General features: G+C 39.3%; 1 protein-coding gene across 1 annotated transcript in view; it reads right to left on the bottom strand.

Annotated features, from left to right (window-relative positions):
• Window positions 1-23,476, bottom strand: part of BOP1 (BOP1 ribosomal biogenesis factor) — a 1,722,797-nt gene that overhangs the window by 79,015 nt on the left and 1,620,306 nt on the right. Inside the window, exon 12 of the mRNA XM_044067692.1 lies at window positions 10,866-10,998. Coding sequence (XP_043923627.1) covers window positions 10,866-10,998 — 133 coding nt within the window. The remainder of the gene's footprint in view (window positions 1-10,865; window positions 10,999-23,476) is intronic.

The following is a 23,476-nucleotide window of genomic DNA, read 5'->3' as shown; positions in this document are numbered from 1 at the left end:
GCACCTTATTGTACTGATTGTTTAGCTTCCCTTGCACCTTATTGTACTAATTGTTTAGCTTCACTTGCACATCGATGTACCGATTGTTTAGCTTCCCTTGCACATCGATGTACTGATTGTTTAGCTTCCCTTGCACATCGATGTACTGATTGTTTAGCTTCCCTTGTACCTTATTGTACTGATTGTTTAGCTTCCCTTGCACCTTATTGTACTGATTGTTTAGCTTCACTTGCACATCGATGTACCGATTGTTTAGCTTCACTTGCACATCGATGTACTGATTGTTTAGCTTCCCTTGCACATCGATGTACTGATTGTTTAGCTTCACTTGCACCTTATTGTACTGATCGTTTAGCTTCCCTTGCCATTCTTTTTTTTTTAACTTATCTCTCTGCGTTTGGTAATGTTCATGCACTGCCCTGTAAAATCTAATTATTAATCTACTTTGCTGAGGTTTAGACTGTAGAGATTCAATAAATACATTAATTAAATCAGACTTTATTGACTATGACAGTCTTTTTTTTTTTTTTTTCTAGCTCTTTCCATTCAGCTACAAGCTCCTGAAACCAGATAAATTTACCTTCTTGAAACCAAATTTCTCCTTTGCTCTCTCCCAGGTAATGCCAGTCCCCCCCATCAGTTGTTTTGAAAGTCTTGGCTCACTTTATGATTAACCCATGCCTTCATCACCTCCCATCTTTGTGGCTTAGGTTTTACTACACCTACTGAATAAAGTTCTGCGTTCCACACCCTCAGTCTTCAATTATCTCTTCATTGCAAGTGACAATCCACACACATACACATGCACACACATCACTATACGGCCTCAGAGCCTACAAGTGCTTCTACTTTGTATCACACACCTTAGTGAATGCACGAGGTATACTAGTGTTAGTTTGGCAAACCTAAACTGGAATGTTCCACCAATAAAGTTAACTTCTCTGAACTTACTCTGAGGCTTTTCCCATCCCATGTAAACTCCTTTGACTCTTTTTGAAGCTTTTCCCATATTCTATACTTAGGTTGGTAGAAAAAACCTCGTCTCACATATAAAAATCAAAGGGATCACCAACATTTTTATGGCCACAATCTTATTATCTAAAACTAAACTTAACATCTTTCATACAAGTTCATGGGTATATACTAAGCGAATGACCTCCAGGACCTTTATAAGCCTGGCCATGCAACCCAACCCAACTGTGTCCCCTTGTAACATGTGCATTTTACTTGCTAGTGGCTATGTTTGTTAGGAGGTTGCTAAAAAGTTGTGTGTGTGTTGGGGGGGTGTATGTTAGGGAATATTTATTGTCAGCCTCTGTCTACAAGAGACACGGGGGCCAGCCCAGGGATGAATTTTAATTACTCATCCAATGGTCACGGCTACATTCGAATAGGGTTTGGGATGGACTCTGCTTTACATGGATGGGGACCCTATTCCACAGCATGGGGATTCTTTGAGTCACATATCTGTCTCATCAGCATGTTCTATTTATGTCACAAACAAAGTTTGAATCCCTTGATTTAGTGTTTCTGGTGCTGCTTGTTTTGTGGATGTGCAAAAGCTCCATCAGTGCCGGATCTAAGGATGCTTTATATTCCAAACTCAGATCACCTCTCAACAAGCCATAGGAGACAGGTAGAAAGACAGGGCTCTAAAGTGATCTGTATAGCACAGTGTGTTAGTACCCAAGATTCTCTTGGTGAGGAAGTTCTGTGGCCGCTCCATCTATTGCATATGCCTAGTCAGGAACATTTTGAAGGGATCACTGTATTCAATAATGGGTTCTAAATGGGAGGAGTACAGTGTTACTATAATTTCCTTGGATATGGATGCCATAATCTTACTTATTATAAATCATTCTGTCACCCAACTTACTACCTTGGCTACATACTACTGGGGCAACTCTTAAGGGGTGTCTTATCAATGGAGTAGTTTGCCTGGGTGGATGTTTTCCCAAAAGACACTATAATGCACTTCTTTGCATTGAGTTTTAATGCATAACTTTTGCACCAGTCATTTTCTATGGTAGGATTGCAGGATTTTAGTGTCAAAGGGGAATTTACGATAGCCCCCAATTTGCAGTTGTCTGTGAACTGGGAGAGCCAAAGGCCCTTGACATTAGCTTTAACCTCTAAATAGATGCCAAAAAGGGGTGAGCCCTGTGGTACTCCACTGGTGATGTGCCTCTTGGTGAAGATGGTCTCACCATTCCTGACTTCTTCAGTACTATCTGTGAGCTAGCTGGCAATCCAACTACTTGTCGGGATTTATACCTAGGTTCAGTGAGTTTGCATACAATATCAGAATGGGGTATTCTTGCTTCCTCCACAGACTGCATTCAGCAGTTTTCTCACGAGTCACACCCTTAAAGACCATTATCTATGACATACAGGTTTTGTTGAAATGTTTATTAGAGATGAATCTAATAGATGAGAGTTTGTTTGCTTACTTTTCTGTTAAACCTACAGTACACCCCTGATACAAGGACTACCCAAACTACATAAGCATAGGTTTGATCCGCCCATAGTCTGAGGTAGGATTTGGGAGCACTGAGACCATCTCTATATATGTTGAGAAGAATTTACGGCCTATTCTAGATGGTTTGGAATACATTCTTAGGAACACCAAGCAGTTTTTAGGTGATTCATATTGTTTTATACAGATAAATAGTTGTATAGGCTCTATGTTTATTACCAATGATGTGGTTTCATTATTTACGGTAATCCCTAACTTTGAAGGGATTTCATATGTACAGCATTTTTTAACAACTTATTCTGATTATGATCAGCAAAAAATTGTTTCGTTAATTAGGTTATTAGAAATAATTTTGGAGCACAACATTTTTGTTTTTGGCCTACAATATTGCAAGCAGTGCAATGGTGTGGCTATGGGCACTGCGTGTGCTAATAGTTACACCAATGCTGTTATGGTTGCTAGGGAAGAACAACATATTTTACATGGGCCTTACAAAGAGTTTATTTTACAGAAGATCTGTTAATGATTTTTTTATTTTGTGGGGAGGCACTTATGAGCAGTTTATTGAGTTTCATGCTTATTTGAATAGTACTACACAGTATTTACGTTTTACTCATAAATCTTCCTTGTTTGAAATGGATTTTCTTGATGTTGAAGTAATAAGGGATTGTAGAGGTGAGATTTATACTAAACTATATAGAAAGGAATGCTATGTTAATCACCTTTTGCATACAGAAGTTTACATCCACCTCATATATTTAAACATGTACGTAATCAAATTTATAGGGCTTCAAGACTTAATGTTAGGGAAACTGATTTTACAGAGCAGATTAATGTAGCTATTGAACATCTACAGGAAAGGGGTTACCATGATCATTTGATTTTACCTAATGTTTCAGCTGTTTTGGAAAAAAGGGACACACAAGCTCTCCCATATTTTTCTGCCAGGGATGTAGGTACTGACAAGAATAAAAACATTGGAAGGCACAACGTTAGTACTAGACTTAAGGTACCATTATGTTACACTTCAGATGTTGGTAGGTATATGCAGATAATAAGGAAGCACTAGAGTCTTCTTACCACAGATGCAGATGTGGCTAGGCTTATTGATTCCGAGCCTCAGTTTATGTTTAGGAACAACAGATCTTTGAGGAGAAAATTATGTTATCCAAAAGATACACAGAGTAAGACGAACTCTGGTACCACGCCTTGTGGTGCTTGTAGATATTGTCATTATTTGGATACTGGATGTAGTTTCTTTCATCCAGATCAGAGGAAGGTGTATAGTTTTACTGTTTTAGCCACCTGTATGGCTGAGCATGTTATTTACCTTGCCCACTGCACGGAATACAATAAATTTTATATAGGTAAAACTGACAGGGCGCTTAAAGACCGTATTAGGGAACATTTATATCACATTAGTAAACTGAATTGTGTTAATGCCCTAGCAAAACATGTTAGAAATACTGATTCCACACATAGTTTTAAGTTTCTAGTTATAGGTAGGATTTATGAAAATGCTAGAACAGGTGACATAAGGCAAAAACAGAGGAATTAGAGTCAGCATGGATAGTTAGAATGAGAGCTGATGCTGGAAGTGGTCTGAATGAATGTGTCCCTCTTAGACCTAAATTAAGGTCTAGGTCACTTAGAAGATAGAATATTTTAGATAGGATTTTATGATTATGATTTGTTTTTAATGTTATTGATTCACTGTGCTGAAGTTTTATATGTTTGTGTTTATATGCAGGAGTTATTTATGAGTGTCATGTAGTATACACTATGTTTTATCTGTCTTTATCTATATGTACATGAGTCGTTTATGAATGCTTTTCAAGTGCTTTTGATGTGTTAAAGTGGTTTGATATGCCTTTTAAATTTTAATTGGTAGACGTCATGTGACTAATTGTTATAAAAAGGGTGTGCGTGTGTGTGTAGTGTTCTTGTTACACCCGATGAAGCAATTTACGTGAAAGCGCTTGTGTCTGTTTTGTGCAGTAGTAAAGAGGATTTGAACTGGAAGAATCAACAGTCGTAGCTGTGTTCTTATTTGTCTTTATATTTTGTATTTTTTGGGACACATTTACTGAGTTATTTGTGGAATTGTTTCTACGTTTAAATGAGTAATATGTTTTTGTTCAAGCTGACAAGGGGGCCAACTGTCCAAGCATGGTTATAACAAGATGGCTGAAGACTTATTACAGGATTGTAGTGTCTACCAGAGGTTAAATAAAACCCCCAGCATTGAATAGAATTGTTTTTGCTAGTGTTACTAGAGAGGGGGGAACAACTGGGATTTCTCTCCCCTAGTGACATTAAGAAACTACATATTAAACATCCAAAGGATGCTAGTTTTTTTGTAATATCTAAGGTCCATAAAGACATGAGGAACCCCTCGGGCAGGCCCATCATATCTGGGGTAGGTGCGTACTTACAGAATGTAGGTACATTTTCGGATGCCCATTTTAAAATCATATATGGTTAAAATTCCTTCACATATTAGGAATAATAAGGAATTTTCAGAGCTGGTGGGGGTATGGAATGGGAAAAGAACATCTATTGGGCCAGTATGGATGTTAGATCTCTATATACCAGCATTAATGAAAGATGGGGTTTAGAAGCTATAGGAAGGGTTATGGGCAAAGGCCTGAGTCATTTTTTGTTGCAACTTTTAGAATTTGCCCTTACCCATAATTATTTTTTGTTTGAGAAATCAATTTTCCTTGCATAAGGAGACCACAGCCATGGGGACATCTTTTGCCCCTCCTTTGCCATTATTTTTATGTTTTTTTGTTTTTTTGAGAATTTATATATTTACAATAGCAATTTCTATTCTCAGCATGTGGTCATTTACAGACGTTACACAGATTCGATGTTCATCTGTAAGGGTGATGTGAGTGAGTTCAACAGGTTTGTAAGAGGGGTTACATCAGAATGTATGTGGATTGGAACTCACAAAGAAGTCATGCAGTTTTGTGATAATGAATATTTTGTAGGAGGTTGATAATAAGGTGTCTTGCAGGCCCTATTTTAAGGAAACTGTGGTGAATTATTTTCTTTGTGGTGACAGTATGCACCCTCCACATCTCTTGGATTCCCTACCTTATAGTGAGTACAAGCGTCTTTTTAATAATACGTTTAATAAAGTGCAGTCAGAAGAGGAGTTTAACAAAGTTACAAACAACTTGTCAAGTAGAGGGTATACTTTGGAGGCATTAAGGAAAGCGGAGCTGAGAGTGAGGGACATCCCCACTGGGGGGGTGTCTACAGTAGGAGACAAGGGTGCAGTGATTAATTCTGGATGAATAGGAATGTTGGTGCAGTGATTAATTCTGGATGAATAGGAATGTTGGTAAGACAGATGAGGGAAAAATAAATTTTGTCAACAAGTTTCCACCTTTTTCAAAAATTCTGAGAGAGTTGGTTATAAGACTTTAGCCAACTGTCAAACAAGACAAGAGTTTGGGTGAAATCTTCTCAGAGAAGATAATGTTTTCCTACAGCAGGTTTTTGAATTTAAAGGAGTTGTTGAATTTTAAAAGACTTCACAAGGATATTAGACAAGTGGGAGCTTATCCACATGTGGCAAGTATAAGGTATGTGTTAGGGTAAAAAATCTAAGTGGTAGTATGATCAATGGTAAGAAATATAAAGCTGTGAATCGTTTTAATTGCAGCACATGTGGAGTGACATATATTATAGTTTGTGGTTGTGTACCAATAAAATGGTATATGGACAGACCAGAAGGATGGTTAAGAAGTGAATAATGGAGTACTTAGGAGATGTAAGAAACAGCAGGTTACACAATCCAGTTGCCCAACATTTGCATTCTGCACACGCTGTTTCTTTTTCAGTATTTTCCCCAAGCGGATTATGTACAGGTTTTATTGAAAATAGAAAAAGTTCATCATCAATTATAAGACTCTCTGTCCTAGAGGATTAAATTTAGAGTTAAATTTCAATGTATGAGAAATATGGTTACAGAGTATGTAGGTTAGTTCTCCTAGGGTGGACACTCTAAAATGCATTCACAAATATATTTTAAATGCATTGCAATTGTACGAATAATTTATATTTAATATTTTTCCAATGTTTGATTGGCATTTGGTATGGGGATGCATTAACACTTTTAATATTTTAAGCATTAATGCATCTTTGATGTATGGGGTATGGTGGAGTTTTTTGATTGGATTTAATTGAATTGTTTCTTGGATAATTATGCATTTTTCTATAAAAATTAGGCTGTCTGATTGATCTAATTGTTCTCTGAAAGGCAAATAGCTGAGGAACTAGGATTATCAGTAAAGTCTTGACAGCTTTAGATGGTGGCTCTGTTGTGTTTTATTGTCTATGTACATTCCCCAAGTCCCTGACTACTCGGTCAACTTCAAGAAGTGTGCTGTCAATATGATAGTTACCATAAATGGATGACTTCCCGAAGGATACTATTTTGCACTTCTTAATATTCAGTTTTAGTCCAGGGCTCTGACATAAATGCCTGTGTCAGCCCTTCTTAGAGAAGATTAGGGTCAGTAGGTAGATTTTTGTGACTGCTTTTAATTTACGATCATCTGCAAATCTGGTCAGCCAGAGGCCCCTGACATCAGAGAAGTAGATGGCAAAAAGGAGCAGTCCCAGAACCGATCTCTGAAGGAGTCTGCGTTTGACTGGCCTCTCTGTAGAGGTAAGTTTCTGTGTTAAAACTTTTTCAGTTCAGCAGTTTTCAAATTAAAAAGAAACAATTTTCTCCCTTCACTACTTAATTACAAGCATGCTTCTATCTTTTGCATATTCACCTCCAAGTCCCTACTGTTTGATGGAGACTGTCTTTCTCCATTTTGTTGTAACATTTTCACTGTCTGCAGGCCCTGTACATATTGTCTGCTCCTTTCATGCCAACAGTCTCTCTCCTTATTCTGAAACATGCCTCTCAAGCTCATACAGCAAGAAATCTGGACAAAGCCTAAAAAGAGGGACAGACTTTAAATACTGCTCTTACAAACTTATAAACAGGATTTGTGTTAGCATGCATTTTCTGAAGGATATGAAGTCTGAACTCAAATATGTCATTATGTAGTTCATAGGTAGGTACTGGGCTATCTGCCTGAAGGCATATATTAGCTCAGCCACATTGTGCGGTATTCACCGCCCCTTTGGTTAGTTCCCTAGGCCCTTGATCTAGCAGCTAGTACCCTTGGCCCCTATCTAGCAGAGCTGTTGGTATGATCCCTGGTGTGAACTTTCTGTTACCCATCCACTCGTCAAGGTTCCTCTTGAAAAGTGATAGTGAGGGGCTCTGTCTTATGTAGATCAGGACCTTGTTCCATAGCAAGGAAAGTCTTTGCGAAGGGAATCTATCCCTTCAGCATGTTCTATTCATTGTTGTGCTGAGGTTTATATCCCTAGAATGTGCATCTCGAGTAGATTTGGTTTTGCTAAGATGGATCATGTTCAACAGTTCTGGGTTGGACATGGCTCTGTATGTTAGACAGAGATCGCCTCAGAGAAGGCGGTATGCAACAGAGAAAAGCCTTAGTTTTTTCAATTGTGCTGCATAGGGCAACTGTTTGAGGCCAGTAATCCTCTTAGTGAGGTACCTCTGTGGTCTCTCCAGCTGATGGAGATGCCTGGCCAGGTACATTCCAATTGGTGCATTGTACTCAATAATGGGTCTGATGAGGGAAGAGTAGAGGGGCACCACTACATCCTTAGATCTTGATGCGAACCCTTTCGTGATCAGATGGGTCACATAGGATTTTCTAACCACCTTGGCAACATGGTTATCAAAGGAAAGCGGACTATCTACTTGGGTCCCTAGATCCCTTATTACTTCTTCAGATTTCAGGGGGTTACCTCCTATGTGGTAGTTCACGGGTACTCTGTTTTTTCCAAAGGGGATTACTACGCATTTTTTAGCATTTAGCTTGAGACCATGCATCAGTCTCATTAAGGCCCTTCTGGAGGATATCCATGTCGGCCGGAGACTCTATTATAGCACCCAGTTTGCAGTCATCCGCAAACCTGATCAGCCACAGCCCTTCAGTGCTTGCTTGTACTTCTGAGAAGTACATGCCAAACAGGAGGGGTCCCAGGACAGAGCCCTGAGGCACACCGCTCGTTACTGGTCTGGATTCAGACATAGATCCCGCTACTCTTACTTTGTGGGATCTGTCTAAAAGCCAGTTTGCGATCCATCTTGTGACGTAAGGGTTTATGCCCAGGCTGGTGAGTTTATCAATAATACCCGAATGGGGAATGGTGTCAAATGTTTTAGCAAGGTCAAGGTAAGCCGTGTGTACCTCTTTTCCCTTATCTATAGCCTGAGTAACTGTCTCGAAGTCCACCAGGTTCAGGAGGCATGATCTGCCCTTGACAAAGTCGAACTATGTGGGGTCAAGTGTTTGGAGTTTCCCAATCTCTCCATTTATAGTTCCATAATAATTCCCTCCATTGCCTTACAGATCAGACTGGTCAGGCTTATTGGTCGGTAGTTCCCAGGGTCGGTTGTGGGCCCACCCTTGTGCAGCGGAACCACCGTTGCTATACGCCATTCTATGGGCACATATCCTGTCGAGAGGCTGAGACTGAACAGGGTATTCAGATGCGGGGTTAATTCATTTTGGAGCTCATGTATGACACAGCCTGGGATACCATCTGGTCCCATGGAGGCAGTGTTTTTAGCTTTAGATAGAGCCTTGTTAACCAACGTACCAGTAATAATTGGAGTTACACAATCCCCTAGAATAGTAATAGGCCCTGCAGGTGGTGAGGGAGGGGAGAAATTTGCACTGAACCTGTCAGCCAAGATGTTGGCAATGTCAGTAGGGTCAGTGTATTTTGTTCCATTTTGTACTAGCTCAGAACAGACCTGAGCCTTGCCATTTAGGTTTTTGACGTAACCATAGAAGGCCTTATGGTTATCCTTGGCAACTTTATTTTCAAAATTGGCTTTAGTTGACTTGATGAGGGCCCTCAATTTCTTACTAAAGCTGATCTCCTCCTTTTATTGTATAGTTTGCTTATGGCCGGGGTCCACCAGACTGGTTTCTTCTTGCTTGAGGAAGGAGTCTTGGTTTTATTTGGGATAGCACGGTCCATGCAATCCTGAAGATGCATATAGAGTGCCTTGGTGTAGGATTCCGCATCCTGGATATCATTATCCTTCTGCAAGGGAATAGTGAAGCTTTCCACTTCGGATGCAACTAGTTTGAAGTTTGCTTTAGAAAGGTTTTTTACGATGGTTTCTTTGACTGGGGGAGGTGGAGGGGTGAGGATGTCCAGGGTTATCAGTTTGTGATCTGATCTGACCAGAGAGGGAGTGATAATGGGTGTGGTACAATGGGCGCCCATATTTGTGATGACTAAATCCAATATGTTGTCCCCTCTAGTGGGAGAACATATCAGTTGTTCAAGGGCATTTGAATTTATAAATTCTATGAACCGCTGGGCATAGGAGTTAGAACTTTGATAGTTCACCCAGCCTATACCAGGGTAGTTGAAATCACCCAAAATTATGGTGTTTGGTAGGACCTTTATATTTTCCAATGCCTCAAGGAATGCTGAGTGAGCATCTTGGGACATGGTGGGCAATCTATAACAGGCTACGACTTGAAATGTGGTTTTGCCTGCTGATAGTTGCGCATGGATGATCTCTGGGGCATCATGCTGTGCCACTAACCTGGAGATGTGGGTATCCTTGATGAATATGGAATAGTGACTTCAATCCTCAGTGATTTGCCAGAAAACCAAGCATTTTATGAAAAACAGTCCAAAAATATGAGGAAAAATCTGAACATTTTGCAAAATGCTTCCTTCAACTCCAGTGTGGTCTTTTCCCAACCTATTACTAAACCTCACTTGTGTATTTAATCTTCTTAAAACGTTCACCACATTCTCAGCCACCTCCAATATACGTCTCTTTTTCCTTAACCAATACACAGGAAAGTGTCAGTGCATTAACATATTGTTTTCTATGAATAACTTTTATCATAAATAGTATGACATACTGGATTTGTATCTACAGAATTCACTAAATACTTGTACTCCTGTGAAACATACCCTCGTGCTACCTTGCCCAACAGCTGTATTTGTATGAGAAATATGTATTCTATGTCCCCGTTTGGCATGTTTGCCCTATCATGTGAGCCAAAGTTCTTCACATAAAGTCTTAACAATTTTCCTACTCCTTGGTCCTCCTAGAACATCTTTCTTATTTGCTAGCACATTCTAATCTCCACAAACAACCAGAATGATAACTTAAACTTATTACAGCTGGACATTTCTGAACATTTTGATGAGTTTCAGAACTCCAATACCAAGCATAGCAATGAAAGCCAAGTTAGCAAGGCACATTATTATCAGACGATCAGACACAGTTAGTGTAACTTACAATGCAACAGCCACTAGACACAGGCTGGGATTCGGGTTCCAAGCAATGCTCTTCACAGCTCCTTCCACTTTAATTATTTTCATACAGCGGGCTGTGCAAACCTCCCAGAAGCGAATAGTGCAGTCATCTGAACCTGTGAAAAGAAGTAAGCTAGTCATCAGAAATCTGTACATCTGATAAAGTAAATGACAATCTGCTCTGGCCCTGGAAAGCAACCAATATGGCATTTTTTTTTTTTTTTATCAAAGCTGCTCTAAAAAACCATCACATCAAGTATCAGCTCTTAAGCATGGGAGACAGCCTTCCCATTCCTGTATGACCTTACAAATAGTTCTGCTGCATTTCTGCATCAGACCTGCAGGCCCTCATCATCCATCTCAAGTTGTGATTTAACAGTAACGAATACAGTGAAAACAAATGCAGCCACCCCAAGCTTTCAGTATGTCATCAAGTGACACTTGCAACTGCTATTTTCCATCAGCTGCTCCTGCTTCATGGACCTTACTATGCATTTATTTGTTTCTGTTCCATCATGCATTACCTCACACAAGTCATCCCTTAAAAGGAGATCTACAAGAAACCCATAGGGCCTACCCAAGATGATATGCAAACAACAAATGTGATTCTGCATTGAAGTCCAAAATACATTGGGTAATGGCCCCTTACTTTAGTATGTCAAATATACAAATACTGCAAATGGGAAAAAAGTTGGAGTGGCTGTACAACTTGCCCTTCTATAACCTAGGAGACAACTGCCTTCAAGCTCCAGAATCTGGTACTATATCTGTTTGAGGGGAAATCTGACAGTACCAGTCAAAGAATACTTTTCAGAACAGCAAAGGAGGGCAAGCACATACCACAGTGACAGACGGAGAAGAAATGCATCTCCAAACCTCAGAATTTAGTTACAAAACAAGGCATCAACAGTTACAGTGATGACATCCTCTACGCGAGCTTCACAAATAAATTCTAGACATTAAATATTACAGCTTTCAGACAGATTTAGGCATTAAACTAAAATCTCAAAAGAAAAACTAGAAACTCTCAATGGTCTACATCCCACTGTGTCTTGGAGACAGCCTACATATTACTAGTACTTACAATATTTCCTCTGAGGTTGATAAATTTTCAATGTGGTAACCAACATACCTTTCAACCACTCAGCTTTCAAAGCCAAGGCAACTCAATTGGCTATCAGTAAAACAAACTGCATACACCTGAATCCAGTGTTGAACCAAGTTAATATTTCACACCACAGGTGTGTGTGTGTGTGTGTGTGTGTGTGTGTGTGTGTGTGTGTGTGTGTGTATATATATATATATAGATAGAGATATATATAAATATATATAAATATGTATATATATATATATATATATATATATATATATATATATATATATACATACATATATATATATACTTTCAGCATTGTAAACATATATATATATATATATATATATATATATATATATATATATATATATATATATATATATATATATATATATATATATATATATATATATATATATATATATATATATATATATATATATATACACACACATATATATATCTATATATATATATATATATATATATATATATATATATATATATATATTGCCCAGTAGGAAATGTTTACAATGCTGAAAGTACATTAGACAACTTAAAAACATTCAACAAAAACTTACAACACATGTATGAAACCATTACGTCATAAATACCACTGCTCTTCATGGTACTCTAAAAAAGCCATCTTTCAGTGGCAGCAAAACCAGTAGTGACAAAATTTGTCATCAAGAGGAAAATAATTCCAGTAAAATAAATTTATGTTAGAAGATATACTATTTCATGTTCATATACATCAAGTGAAATAAAAATTGGCCAAATTAAAAAAAAAAAAAAAAAGAGATAAATTTGCCTAAAATAGATCAGACAATCCCACGTAATAGCTGTCCTACTCTATATGCTAACACACAAATTATACTTTTAGGAGCACAATATCAATGAACGCACTCTCACTTAGAGTGAAACAGCAATGCCACTTAAAGTGAGCATGTCCAACAGTGTATTGTAGGAGACAGCGACTGGGTCACCTCCAAACAAATTCAAGTTGCACACTATGCTTAACCACAGGTGCTGCTGACTGAGCTACAGTGCACCCATGTAAAGCCCTCAGACGCAAGACAAAAGTAGACTGGGAAGGCAACACCTATAATACACCTGCCAGGGAAAGAGAAGCTTCTTCAGAGTTCCAGAAGGCAAAGCTAATACTGAAAGAGGTGAATTCATACTAACCATGAAACTGGTGGAACACAATGATATTTTAGCAAAAGGGTTTAGACCGCTGCAGGATTTTGCACCTTTCCTCTGACATGCACAGATTTTTTGAGTTGAATGTATTAAGAGGCAGATGTGTGGGATAGTGATTTACTACGTAATGAGAGGATATGGCCACTTCACCCAAAAAATGCTTTTGCTGGCACCATTAATTTTCAACAAATAGTAATTTTGATTAACTGCGTTAGTAAGGCTTTCATTTCAAGAATAATTCTCCATCAAAAAAGACCATTTAAAAAGGATGTTTCTTTTTATACTCTAAGACATCACACAGACAACAATGTAACAAAACAGAATAAGCATGATCTAACAAGAAAATATTAAAATACAGCACAGTGCAAGATGGTAATAGTCAGACAAAATGATGTGGGTATACAAAAAAAGTCAGTTTTACATAAAGTTCGTCAGTGGTGCCACTAAGTGCAAATACATTATTTGAAGTAAACTGCAAGTCCATAAGGAGAATAATAGCAAACTTACAGAATATTATATTCACAAATTAGAAGAAAGTATTCAAAGAACTAAACCAACTCAAGAATGGAAAATGGAGGTTTTACCAACAGCAGAGCCAGATCATAGTCAATTGAGGCCCTAGGCATGGTAATGGATTGCTGCCCCCAGACATTCCAGTGTCCCATTACTCGCCTTCCCAGTTACCATAAAACACTATTCAAACCTTTTCTTTATTTCTACAATGATTACAGATATTTGGATTTAATTTAAAACTTATTTTAAGTTTTATAGCACAAACTCAGATAGCCATTTGCTAAACAAACCATTGCAGTCCCACAATGAAACTAGACTTAGCATGAACAACAGTAACCTTCTCTGCCCTTGAAACTCACATTCATTGAAACTGCAGTGAAACCCATATTCAAAGAAAATGCACCTGGTCAGTGGCACATTAAGTGTACCTTTGGGTTGTTTTCAAAACCTAGGCTGCTTATGCAAATTTTTAGGGCCATACATACATGCATGCGTGCGTTTGTTGATTCACCTTCCTGATTGCAGTACATTATATATTGCTTATATAATAAAGCACCACTTGTTAGTGTGCACTTTAAATTTGTAGTTTGGAAACCTTTTTTCCAGTAAATCATGAAACAAAATGGCTGAACCAATAATGACAATTACCCATTTCAGAACTTTCAACCATAAAAGGCCACTGAAACTTCTGCCATTACAATCCACCTATATCAGTCAAATGCACAATCTCTGCAGAAGTAAAAGTCATCTGACTAATTTCACATTAAACAGATCTGTAACTAATGAAGACTTTGCAGCTGGCAAACAAATGTACATTTCAGTATTTCATCTACAAATTCAGTGCCTGCTGTCCTTGAATAATAAACACACTACTTTACATTAAAAAAAATGGTACGCAATAGGGAATGGCTGGCAAACTGACAACCTATTCATAGTTACTATGCATCTCATCCAAAGGAGGAGACACACAGGAGAGCAGCACCCCATCTCCCCTTAAAGTGCACTGTAGTATCAGCAATCTATCTAGATGGTGTGGTAATTAAACCCACAGCTTTCTGCACCAAAGGTCTGTTGTGCTACTAAAACTGCTTTCAAATTTTATAGTGCAAACACTGATGGCTATTTGCTAAACAGAACATCTGCACACTGAAAACAAACATCTCTTGCCTTGAACATCATATTCCTTGAAAATGCCCTCAAACTCACCTTCTTTGAAAATGCACCCCTGATAACTAAGTGAGCAGGCTGGTAGTTGATGTAAATAATTCAGGCTCTTGTTTCCTATAAGCACAGTACAGGGTTTGAGCCTGAGCAAGTAAATTAACCCACTATCCCTAACTAAGGCATTTCACAGTCACAACTCTTGAAGGAAGGAATAGCTTGTCCTGGCTCTCTCAGGGCTGCAAGTTCTGTAGCAGTTCCCATGTTATCAGTGTTTAAATCCTGCACAAAAGGCAGTAGGAGCAATTTCAAACATTTAAATCTGCATCTGTGCATGCAATGTACTAAAGACGCACGCACAGATGCAGAGTACATCCTTGAAGAAGAATTTTGTTTGTTTAATTAAAAGTTGTTGCAGCCCATCAGCCAGTGGGCCCCCCTCAGCAGGCCCTAGGCAACTACCTAGATTGCCTAGTGCGGGTTCTGTCTTAGACCAATAGGGATGACTGCAAGTAGAGGCACAGAAAACAGGTACTAGGGGGCTGGAATTTTAAAAGAATTTAAAAGAGGAAATTAGAAAAGGAACGAAGGTGTTGGGAACAAATAACCAGACAGGGAAAGGTAACAGACTGGGATGAAGTTAAGCAGAACTTTGAACTGCAGATTAAAGACCACCTTCCCAACCATGGAATGATAATGGAGTACAGGCAAAGAGAAAGGGATAAAGGAGAGCCGAGTGAAAGACCAGCTCTGGTTGTGTTTTCAGTTGAGTCGAGAACAGAAGCTGCTATTAAAAAGGTGATAAGTAGTGTGTATAAATATTGTATGTTAACTAAAAGAATCATTCAGAAAAGATTAGGAAAAGAGAAAGGAAGGACATTTACAAAGGAACAATAAGAAGACATTTGTAAGTTTCACAAGTATGCTTGTCCAGAAAGTTTAGGATTCTGGCATGGAAGTATTTGCATAGGTATTTTATAACTCAAGTAGGCTTTATAGAATTTTTCCTCAGGTGGACAGTAAATGCTGGAGGTGTGATGGGAAAGAAAGATGTAACTAGGGAAATGATTTTTGGGAATGTAACAAGCTGGCAGATTTTAACAATTCATCATAGAGTACTTGGTTGGACATGTTTGGAGAACAAAAACTTATAAATATGGAAACTTGTTCTGAGCTGGGATAGAAGATCTGAATTGCCTAAACACAGTAAAGCCTTATTAAGTTTAATGCTTTTGGCTGTAAAATATACTAGTAAAAATGCAATTCTAAGCCAAATGCAATTGGAATTCTGAATAAGGCAAAGGAAATAAAATAACTAAAGGATGGGTCTTTAGAAAAAGGAATGAAAATTTCATAGAAATACACGGAATGTATGAGAACAATGCAAGCAAAATAATGCTCAGGAGGAGAGAAAAAGTTTAGGGGAAGATGGGAACTGAACAATGCATGCAATGTTGGAGTGACTGAAAATTGTTCAATAGGAAATATACATGCCTATTCCATGACCATAACAATAAAATATGTTGTGTTTTCCTCCTTTTCTAGTAACGTAGGTCTAATGTTGCTATTTAAAATGTAAGGATTTAATACAGAATTAAAAGGAAAAAGAAGAGGCATAACAGAGTGCAGCAAAACTAGGTATTACCTAACAGGGATCTGTGGCAAGTTCCAAGACGAAGTCCTCCTGACTAGTATCCCAGCCTGCATTAAACTACCAGAGATTGTTGGCAAAGTCATGCCTCAAACAGTGCTCAACACTGATGCAAGTAATCCAAGAGCACAGGACATTGTCAGCACCAAACACTCAAATGCCAATGTCGATGATCACAAGAATGGGTCGAAGGAGCTTGCATGAGTCTTGAAACTGCAACTATCCATATTGATGACCTCTTATCTAGATGATACTGATGCTGACAAGGATGGAAACAGTCATTGGAACCAAAGGTGCCGATGCCAATGTAACAAACTGTCTGGGGGCGGGGGGGGGGGGGGCACAGCAAGAGTCAAGTGGGATAAACTGATTCTTCCAGTAGAACAGGGCAGATTGGGATTACCTGACTTGAAGGGGTATTTCATAGCTACACAGTTAAGGCTCCTATACACAGCGCACAAGCAGAAAGCTATAATTCAAAGTGGAAAGGGATGATGATGAAACCGGGTGGAAGCTTAAGAAATAAGGAGAGACTGGGATTTTTGGGTGCAGCTCCTTAAGGAGAATAATTATAACCATACAGAAGATTACATTCATAAAGTAACAGAAAGTATCCCAAGAACTAAGCCAACATGGGAATAGAGAAAGGATATTCTCCCGATAAGGATGACTGCAAGTAGGGATACAGATAATAGGCAAGAGACGGCTGGAATTTACTGGACAAAACTGGCAATGGAACCAAGGTATTGGGAGCAAATAACTACTGAGGGAAAGATGATAGAATGGGAAGATACCAAGAATTTATTTGGGCTACAGGTTAGAGATTGCCTTCCTTATCAAGGATTGATATCAGAGAGTACAAGCAAAGAGAAAGAAACAGGGGTCCTAAAGGAAAGATCAGCACTGGTAGAGTTTTTATTAGAATCTAGAACAGAAGCTGCTGTTAAAAAAATAAATAATTAGTAGAGCATATAAAATATTGCATGACAACTGTAAGAATCGGTCAGAGGAGGTTAGAACGAATTGGGAAGAGAGACTGGATAAGCAATTCACAAAGAAACAAAGGGAGGATATATTTATGTCTCCAAATGTGCAACAAAATCTAGAAGATTTAGGATTTAGGCTTGGAAATGTTTACACAGATATGTTTATACCCCAAGTAGACTCAAGAGAATTTTTCCTCAGGTAGACAGCAAATGCTGGAGGTGTGATGGGGAAGAAAGAGGTAACTGGGGACAGTTGGCTGACTTTAAGGACGCCCTGCGGGATGCACTGTCGGAAATGCTGGGTGGACAGATAGGTGTGACAAGGGAGATTATTTTTCTGAGCTATGATGCAGAATTGTAATTGCCTAGACATGGTAAGGCCTTGCTGTGTCTAATTATGGTGGCTGACAAAAAAGCAATTACTAGAAAACAGAAATCAAAATCTAAACCAACTATACTAGAAGTAATGAATATAGTAGATAAAATTGGAATTGAGACCTTTAGAAAAGGGTAGGAGCAAACTACATAGGAATAAATGGGAACTGGGGGAACAATACATACAGGGGAGGAATGAGGTTTAAAATACGGTAGGACTTAAATGATCCATGTAATGTTTGACAGAAAATGACTGGGTTGATTATTATAATGTTTGCAACTGAGTGTTTGTCAGTATGGTTTGTAATGTAAAATGATTCCAACTAGGATTGTGTTGGTGTGCTCTGTTTTCATTTGTATAAATGTGTGACTGCCTATGTAGTAACTGATGGTGTAATAAAGATGTCTCTTGTTTAAAAAAAATAAATGCAGGAACTGAATAATTTACATAATGTTGCTTAGGTTATATGATAAATGGCAATATATGTGAAGTATAATGTTTGTAAACGTAAACTTAATACTGTTCAATTACTGTTATATAAATGTAAATTTGCCTGTGTCACAAGAGATAATTCAATAAAGTTGTAAGTGCAACAGAAATGGTCAGTGTGATGGAGAAGGTGCTGGGATAACACTGGTGCTCTGGTACTCTTGGAACCAAAATATGGCCTGGAGTAGGAGCAAAAGAAATGAAAACGGAGACCCTTCACTAGTTGCCCTGAAAGCACAGAGGAAAGAGAAAGAGGACACCATGATCTATTCAAGTCTAAACTTACCACCATTCAGTCCCAATCCATATGTAAACAGGGACTCTCTACTGAGCTAGCTGACCTGGCAGACACAGCTGACTCTCTAAATGTCTAGAAAGTCCTTGTTCTAAGAAGCTGAAGAGTCTTCCCTCAGGACTGGATCAGCATTGACAGAAACTTCAGCATGCAGAATTAATTCTACAGACACCTAGAGTTCCTGAGGTGGCTAATTAGCTTTACAGAGAAACCTCCCTTGAAACCTTGGGAAAAGCTAGCTTGTTAGAATCCTCCTGCTTTTCCTACTCTGCACTCTTCCTTTCTTTTTCTCTTAGGATCTTCCTTCCTCGCCTGTAGCTACTGCATGAATTTTAGCCAGCCCTACTCACACCTATAGGTACTTTCCTCAGATAGTACCCACTCTACTATCCCTGACCTCTCTTCCACAGATTCTGATAACCATGGACAGGACAACTGCCTATGGTTTCTCCTGCTAGTCTGGTTGATATGAGCATCCTGAGACAGTGTAGCAACTGCCTTATGTACACAGACAACCCTCTACTACTACCACCTAGGAACACAATATGTGAGAGATGCAATCACATTAAGAACCTAGAATCCTTGCTGTCTCAGTCATTAGCCAATACATCTGGCACTGAGAAGGTTGTCTGCACAAACACTATAGACACCACACCTCTAACACCACCCACATCTGTACAACACACTCCTACATATGCAGGGGTTCTCAACAAAAGCATACCTAAACAAAAGAGACCTCCAAAGCAAAAACACACATGCACATCACAACTCACAGCATCAAGCATCACACATAGTACACACATCTGTGTCTCACAGCCTCAAAGGCCCAACCACAAACCCAGCATACTAGTCATATGAGACTATCATGAGACACACCGATGTGCCCCTCACCAGGCTAGACAAGGAGAAAGTCACAGTAAGTTGCTTGTCAGGTGTTAGAATCCACCACATCACACACGCAACTCAAGTCTCTCAACAACAGGTACTGTTATGACTCTGTCATAGTCCACGTTAGTGTGAACGACTTGAGACATACCTCGCTGGACTATATGAAGAGACATGACTGAGCTTGCTGAATGTGTGTCCCAGGCAGGTATGTCCCTACCCTTAAGCTGCATCCTAACATCACCCAGAATGATACCTCAATACAAACAGAAAATGATTGACTTTAACAGTTGGCTTAGTTTCTGGTGTTATTCCATAGGGATCCAGTACCCGACAGCCTGGGAGGACATGACTAGCAGACCACGATGCTTTACCAGAGATGGCCTTCTTCTGTCTCCCCTTGGCTTTAGGCTTCTGGCACAGACTCTTGCCTCCACCATAGTGCCTTTTTTTAGGCAAAGTCATGAGCACAAAATTACCAACATGAAAAATACTTATAAATGAAATTTAAAGGTCATGCTGCCAAATGCTAGGAGTTTTAGCATGAAAATGCACTCACTGCAAGCATTCCTTGCCCTTTAGGATGCTGACATTTGTGCAGTCACTGAAACCTGGTTCAAAGCTGCGGAGAGCACCCCCACCCTTACCAGGTTACTTGTCCTACCATACTTTCAGACCCCAAATGAAGGGCTACAAAGCCGAAGGAGATGCAGTTTCAATATTTATCAAAGACATACACACCTCCAGGCTGGTCAAACAGTATGACACACAGGAGACACTCCAAGTGCAGTTAATTGTTGACAAAACACCTATTCAAATCATAGCTAGCTACAGACCCACAACCATGACTCAGGATGCCCACTCCACCTATCTGGACTTACTTGAATCCATCAAGATTCAACCCTCTACCCTGATCCTGGGTGACCAACTACCCAACCATAGAGTGGAAGACCTACTCTAGCCCAAACACGAATGCCCAGAGATTCCTCAACTTCGTCAATGCCAATGCATTGGATCAGCTGGACGACACCCTTACAAGAGGTGAAAATATCCTGGACCTGGTCCTAACCAACATGAGTAGCGACTGTAGCACTCCTACAGTGTCATCCTCCTTGGTAAGGTCTGACCATAAAGCGATCACCACCTCCCCTGACCCCCCCCCCCCCCACTGTCAGGATCAAACGAAAAGACTTTTCCAAAGATTACTAAAATCTCCTCAAAGCAGGTATAAGCAGCTTTACAGCTGCCATCCCTTCAGTTGGAACTATCACTGATGTCCAAGCCTACACCAAAAAACTATATGAGCACCTACATAACTGTATGGACTCAGCAATACCTGACAGGACCAAATCATCTTCCTCAAGGAAGAGTAAACCTGTCTGGTGGACAGCAGCAATAAACAAACTTTATAATAGAAGGAAGAAAATGCTGTTCAGGGCCAAGAAGGAGCAGGTGCCAAGTTGGAAGCAATCTCTACTTTGTCTGAACAAGGACATAAGGTCACTGGTGAAATCCTCTAAGGCTAAATTTGAGTCCAAACTGGCGACATCCACCAAAGACAATCACAAGGCCTTCTTCACATACGTCTGCAATCTCAAAGACAACACCCAAATCTGCTCTGAACTGGTGGTCAGTAACACCACATACACAAAACACCACAGATATAGCCAACCTGCTAGCAGACAGGTTCAGTGAAAACTTCACCCCCCTGTCCCCCATAAGTAAACCAGGACATCCCCAGCACCTGCTCCCCTCATCACCAGGGAGCAGGTAATTAATGCCCTCTCAAAGGCAAAAAATACAGTCTCCACTGGACCCGATAACATCCCTGGCTGTATCCTACATGAACTCAGGCATGAGCTCTCAGCTCCGTTAGACACCCTATTCAACCAAAGCCTGAACGCCGGCTTCATCCCAGCTGAATGGAGGACAGCCACTGTCATCCCTCTACACACAGGTGGAGCATCCACTGACCCAGGCAATTACAGGCCCATCATCCTAACTAAGGTGATCTGCAAGGCCATGGAATACATTATATGGACTTTATAAACAAGGACATTGACAACCTCCAAACGCTTGACCCCACACAGTTTGGTGGTCTAGGTAACATATGGGAAAAGGGGCGTTTTAAGACAGAAATTTGCAAAATACACTTTTTGACATATTACAGGAAAACAACAGAACACAACTGATTAAGCAAGCAATACTGATACCCAGGGTAGGCATTACAGAGAATTAATAGATTTCCCGGGGTGCTGTGAAGCATGATGTCACTACTGGGGTCTCACCCCCCCCCAAAAAAAAAGATCTGTAATTTCCTTGTAAGCCCCCCAGTAGAACATCATTGTGCCTATTATTTATATCTGTTTTACAATTAGTATATACATATTTTGTTCATATTTTTATATACTAGATACAAACAGCTCCTCTATGTAGTGTTTTAAATTTGGCGTAGGATATGTAATTGCTGTTGGGAGAAGTGTATTACATCCGAAATTCTATGTAAGAATTTAATAATGTCTAAATACACACACACACGCACGCACACAAAACCTCAAAACACACACTTGCACACAAGCACATGCTGACTGTGTATGGTTCAGGTGTCTGACTGTAATCTAATGAACACATTTATGCAGGCAGTTACAGCCACAATACAACCACAGTAATGCATTTCAGGTCACTGCTGTCAAACGCACTGAAAACTCTTACTTTAATGCACGCACCACATCCATACAGACAGCACAAGTGAAGGGAAAAGTAAAAGAAAGTCATTGCAATTGCTGTTACTGGAGACAATTACTTGTTCTGTTTTTTTTCCCCCCTTCTGTTGCACAGGGTACTCTAGCAACATTTAGCAAGGTTAATCAATATAGTAGTGGTTTGCACTTTTTCTACCTCTACTTCAACAATGGTTTAATATTTTGTCATGAGGAGAATTTCTTTTCATTGGGCTATTCTCATATATTAATACAGTGTTGGTGACCGTGTTCTCCAATAGGGTTTTGTTTGATGTTCTGACCATTTTCCAAGTTAAAATATTGAGAAAACAGAGTACTTACTCTTCAGAGAAAATCAATTTTTAATCTGATATGCTCAAGCATTAAGGATCCTATCTAGTAGCAGGAAGTGGCAAACAAGATCTGGAGAAGTGAGGACTAAAGGGTATTTTGAATGTTAGGAGAGGAGTTTGTGCTGTGGAAAACTCGTGGTGTTGAAATCAGTGACAACTGTGGTGAGCAGTCCAGAATGTTCCCCTGCAAGTTCAGCAGTGCACGGCTTAAAGAGACAGTAATGCAAAAACAAATTAGCCAGCACCAAGGTGAAAAAAAGTATATAACTTTTAATATAAAGTTATCACAAACAGACCAGTTTTGGCATTAATTTCAAGCCTTCTTCAGTGTAACCATAGAAGTAGCAAGACACTCCTTATATACACACACCCATAAAGAAACAGGAAAATCATTGGCTACTCACAACAATTCATTTAATCCTGGAGGAATTAAACCCCCCAACTTAATTATCCATCTTTTTTCTTTATTGTTCAAAATGTTGTGCCAGCCACTCTTGTTTGTTCTATCTCCCTTAATAATATCAATGACCGTAAAAGTAAAAGTTGCAGAGGGATGTTTGAGAACATGCTTATACAATGCATTTGTCAAGTCTGATGTCACTTGTGTTTACTGATCCTAAATTTAATGGACCTGGATGTTTGGCCCACATAAAAGGCCGAGCATGTACATGTGGCAAGGTATATAATCCAATCCGATGAACAATTGCAAAACATTTTATATCATATACTTGACTGGTATTGCGACTGCTAAAAGTTTTTGTTTGGTTAAGTCTATTACAATGAACACAATGACCACACCTGAAACATCCCTGCAGTGTATCCCCCAAAAGTGTAGATTGTTGAAATGGAACCTGGGTACCCACCTT

This window comes from Protopterus annectens, chromosome 3.part1 (genome assembly GCF_019279795.1).
Source record: "Protopterus annectens isolate FY-2018-M chromosome 3.part1, PAN1.0, whole genome shotgun sequence".
Classification (NCBI taxonomy): domain Eukaryota; kingdom Metazoa; phylum Chordata; order Ceratodontiformes; family Protopteridae; genus Protopterus; species Protopterus annectens.
Note: the sequence above shows the minus strand (reverse complement) of the source record. Positions and strands in the feature narration are given on the sequence as shown.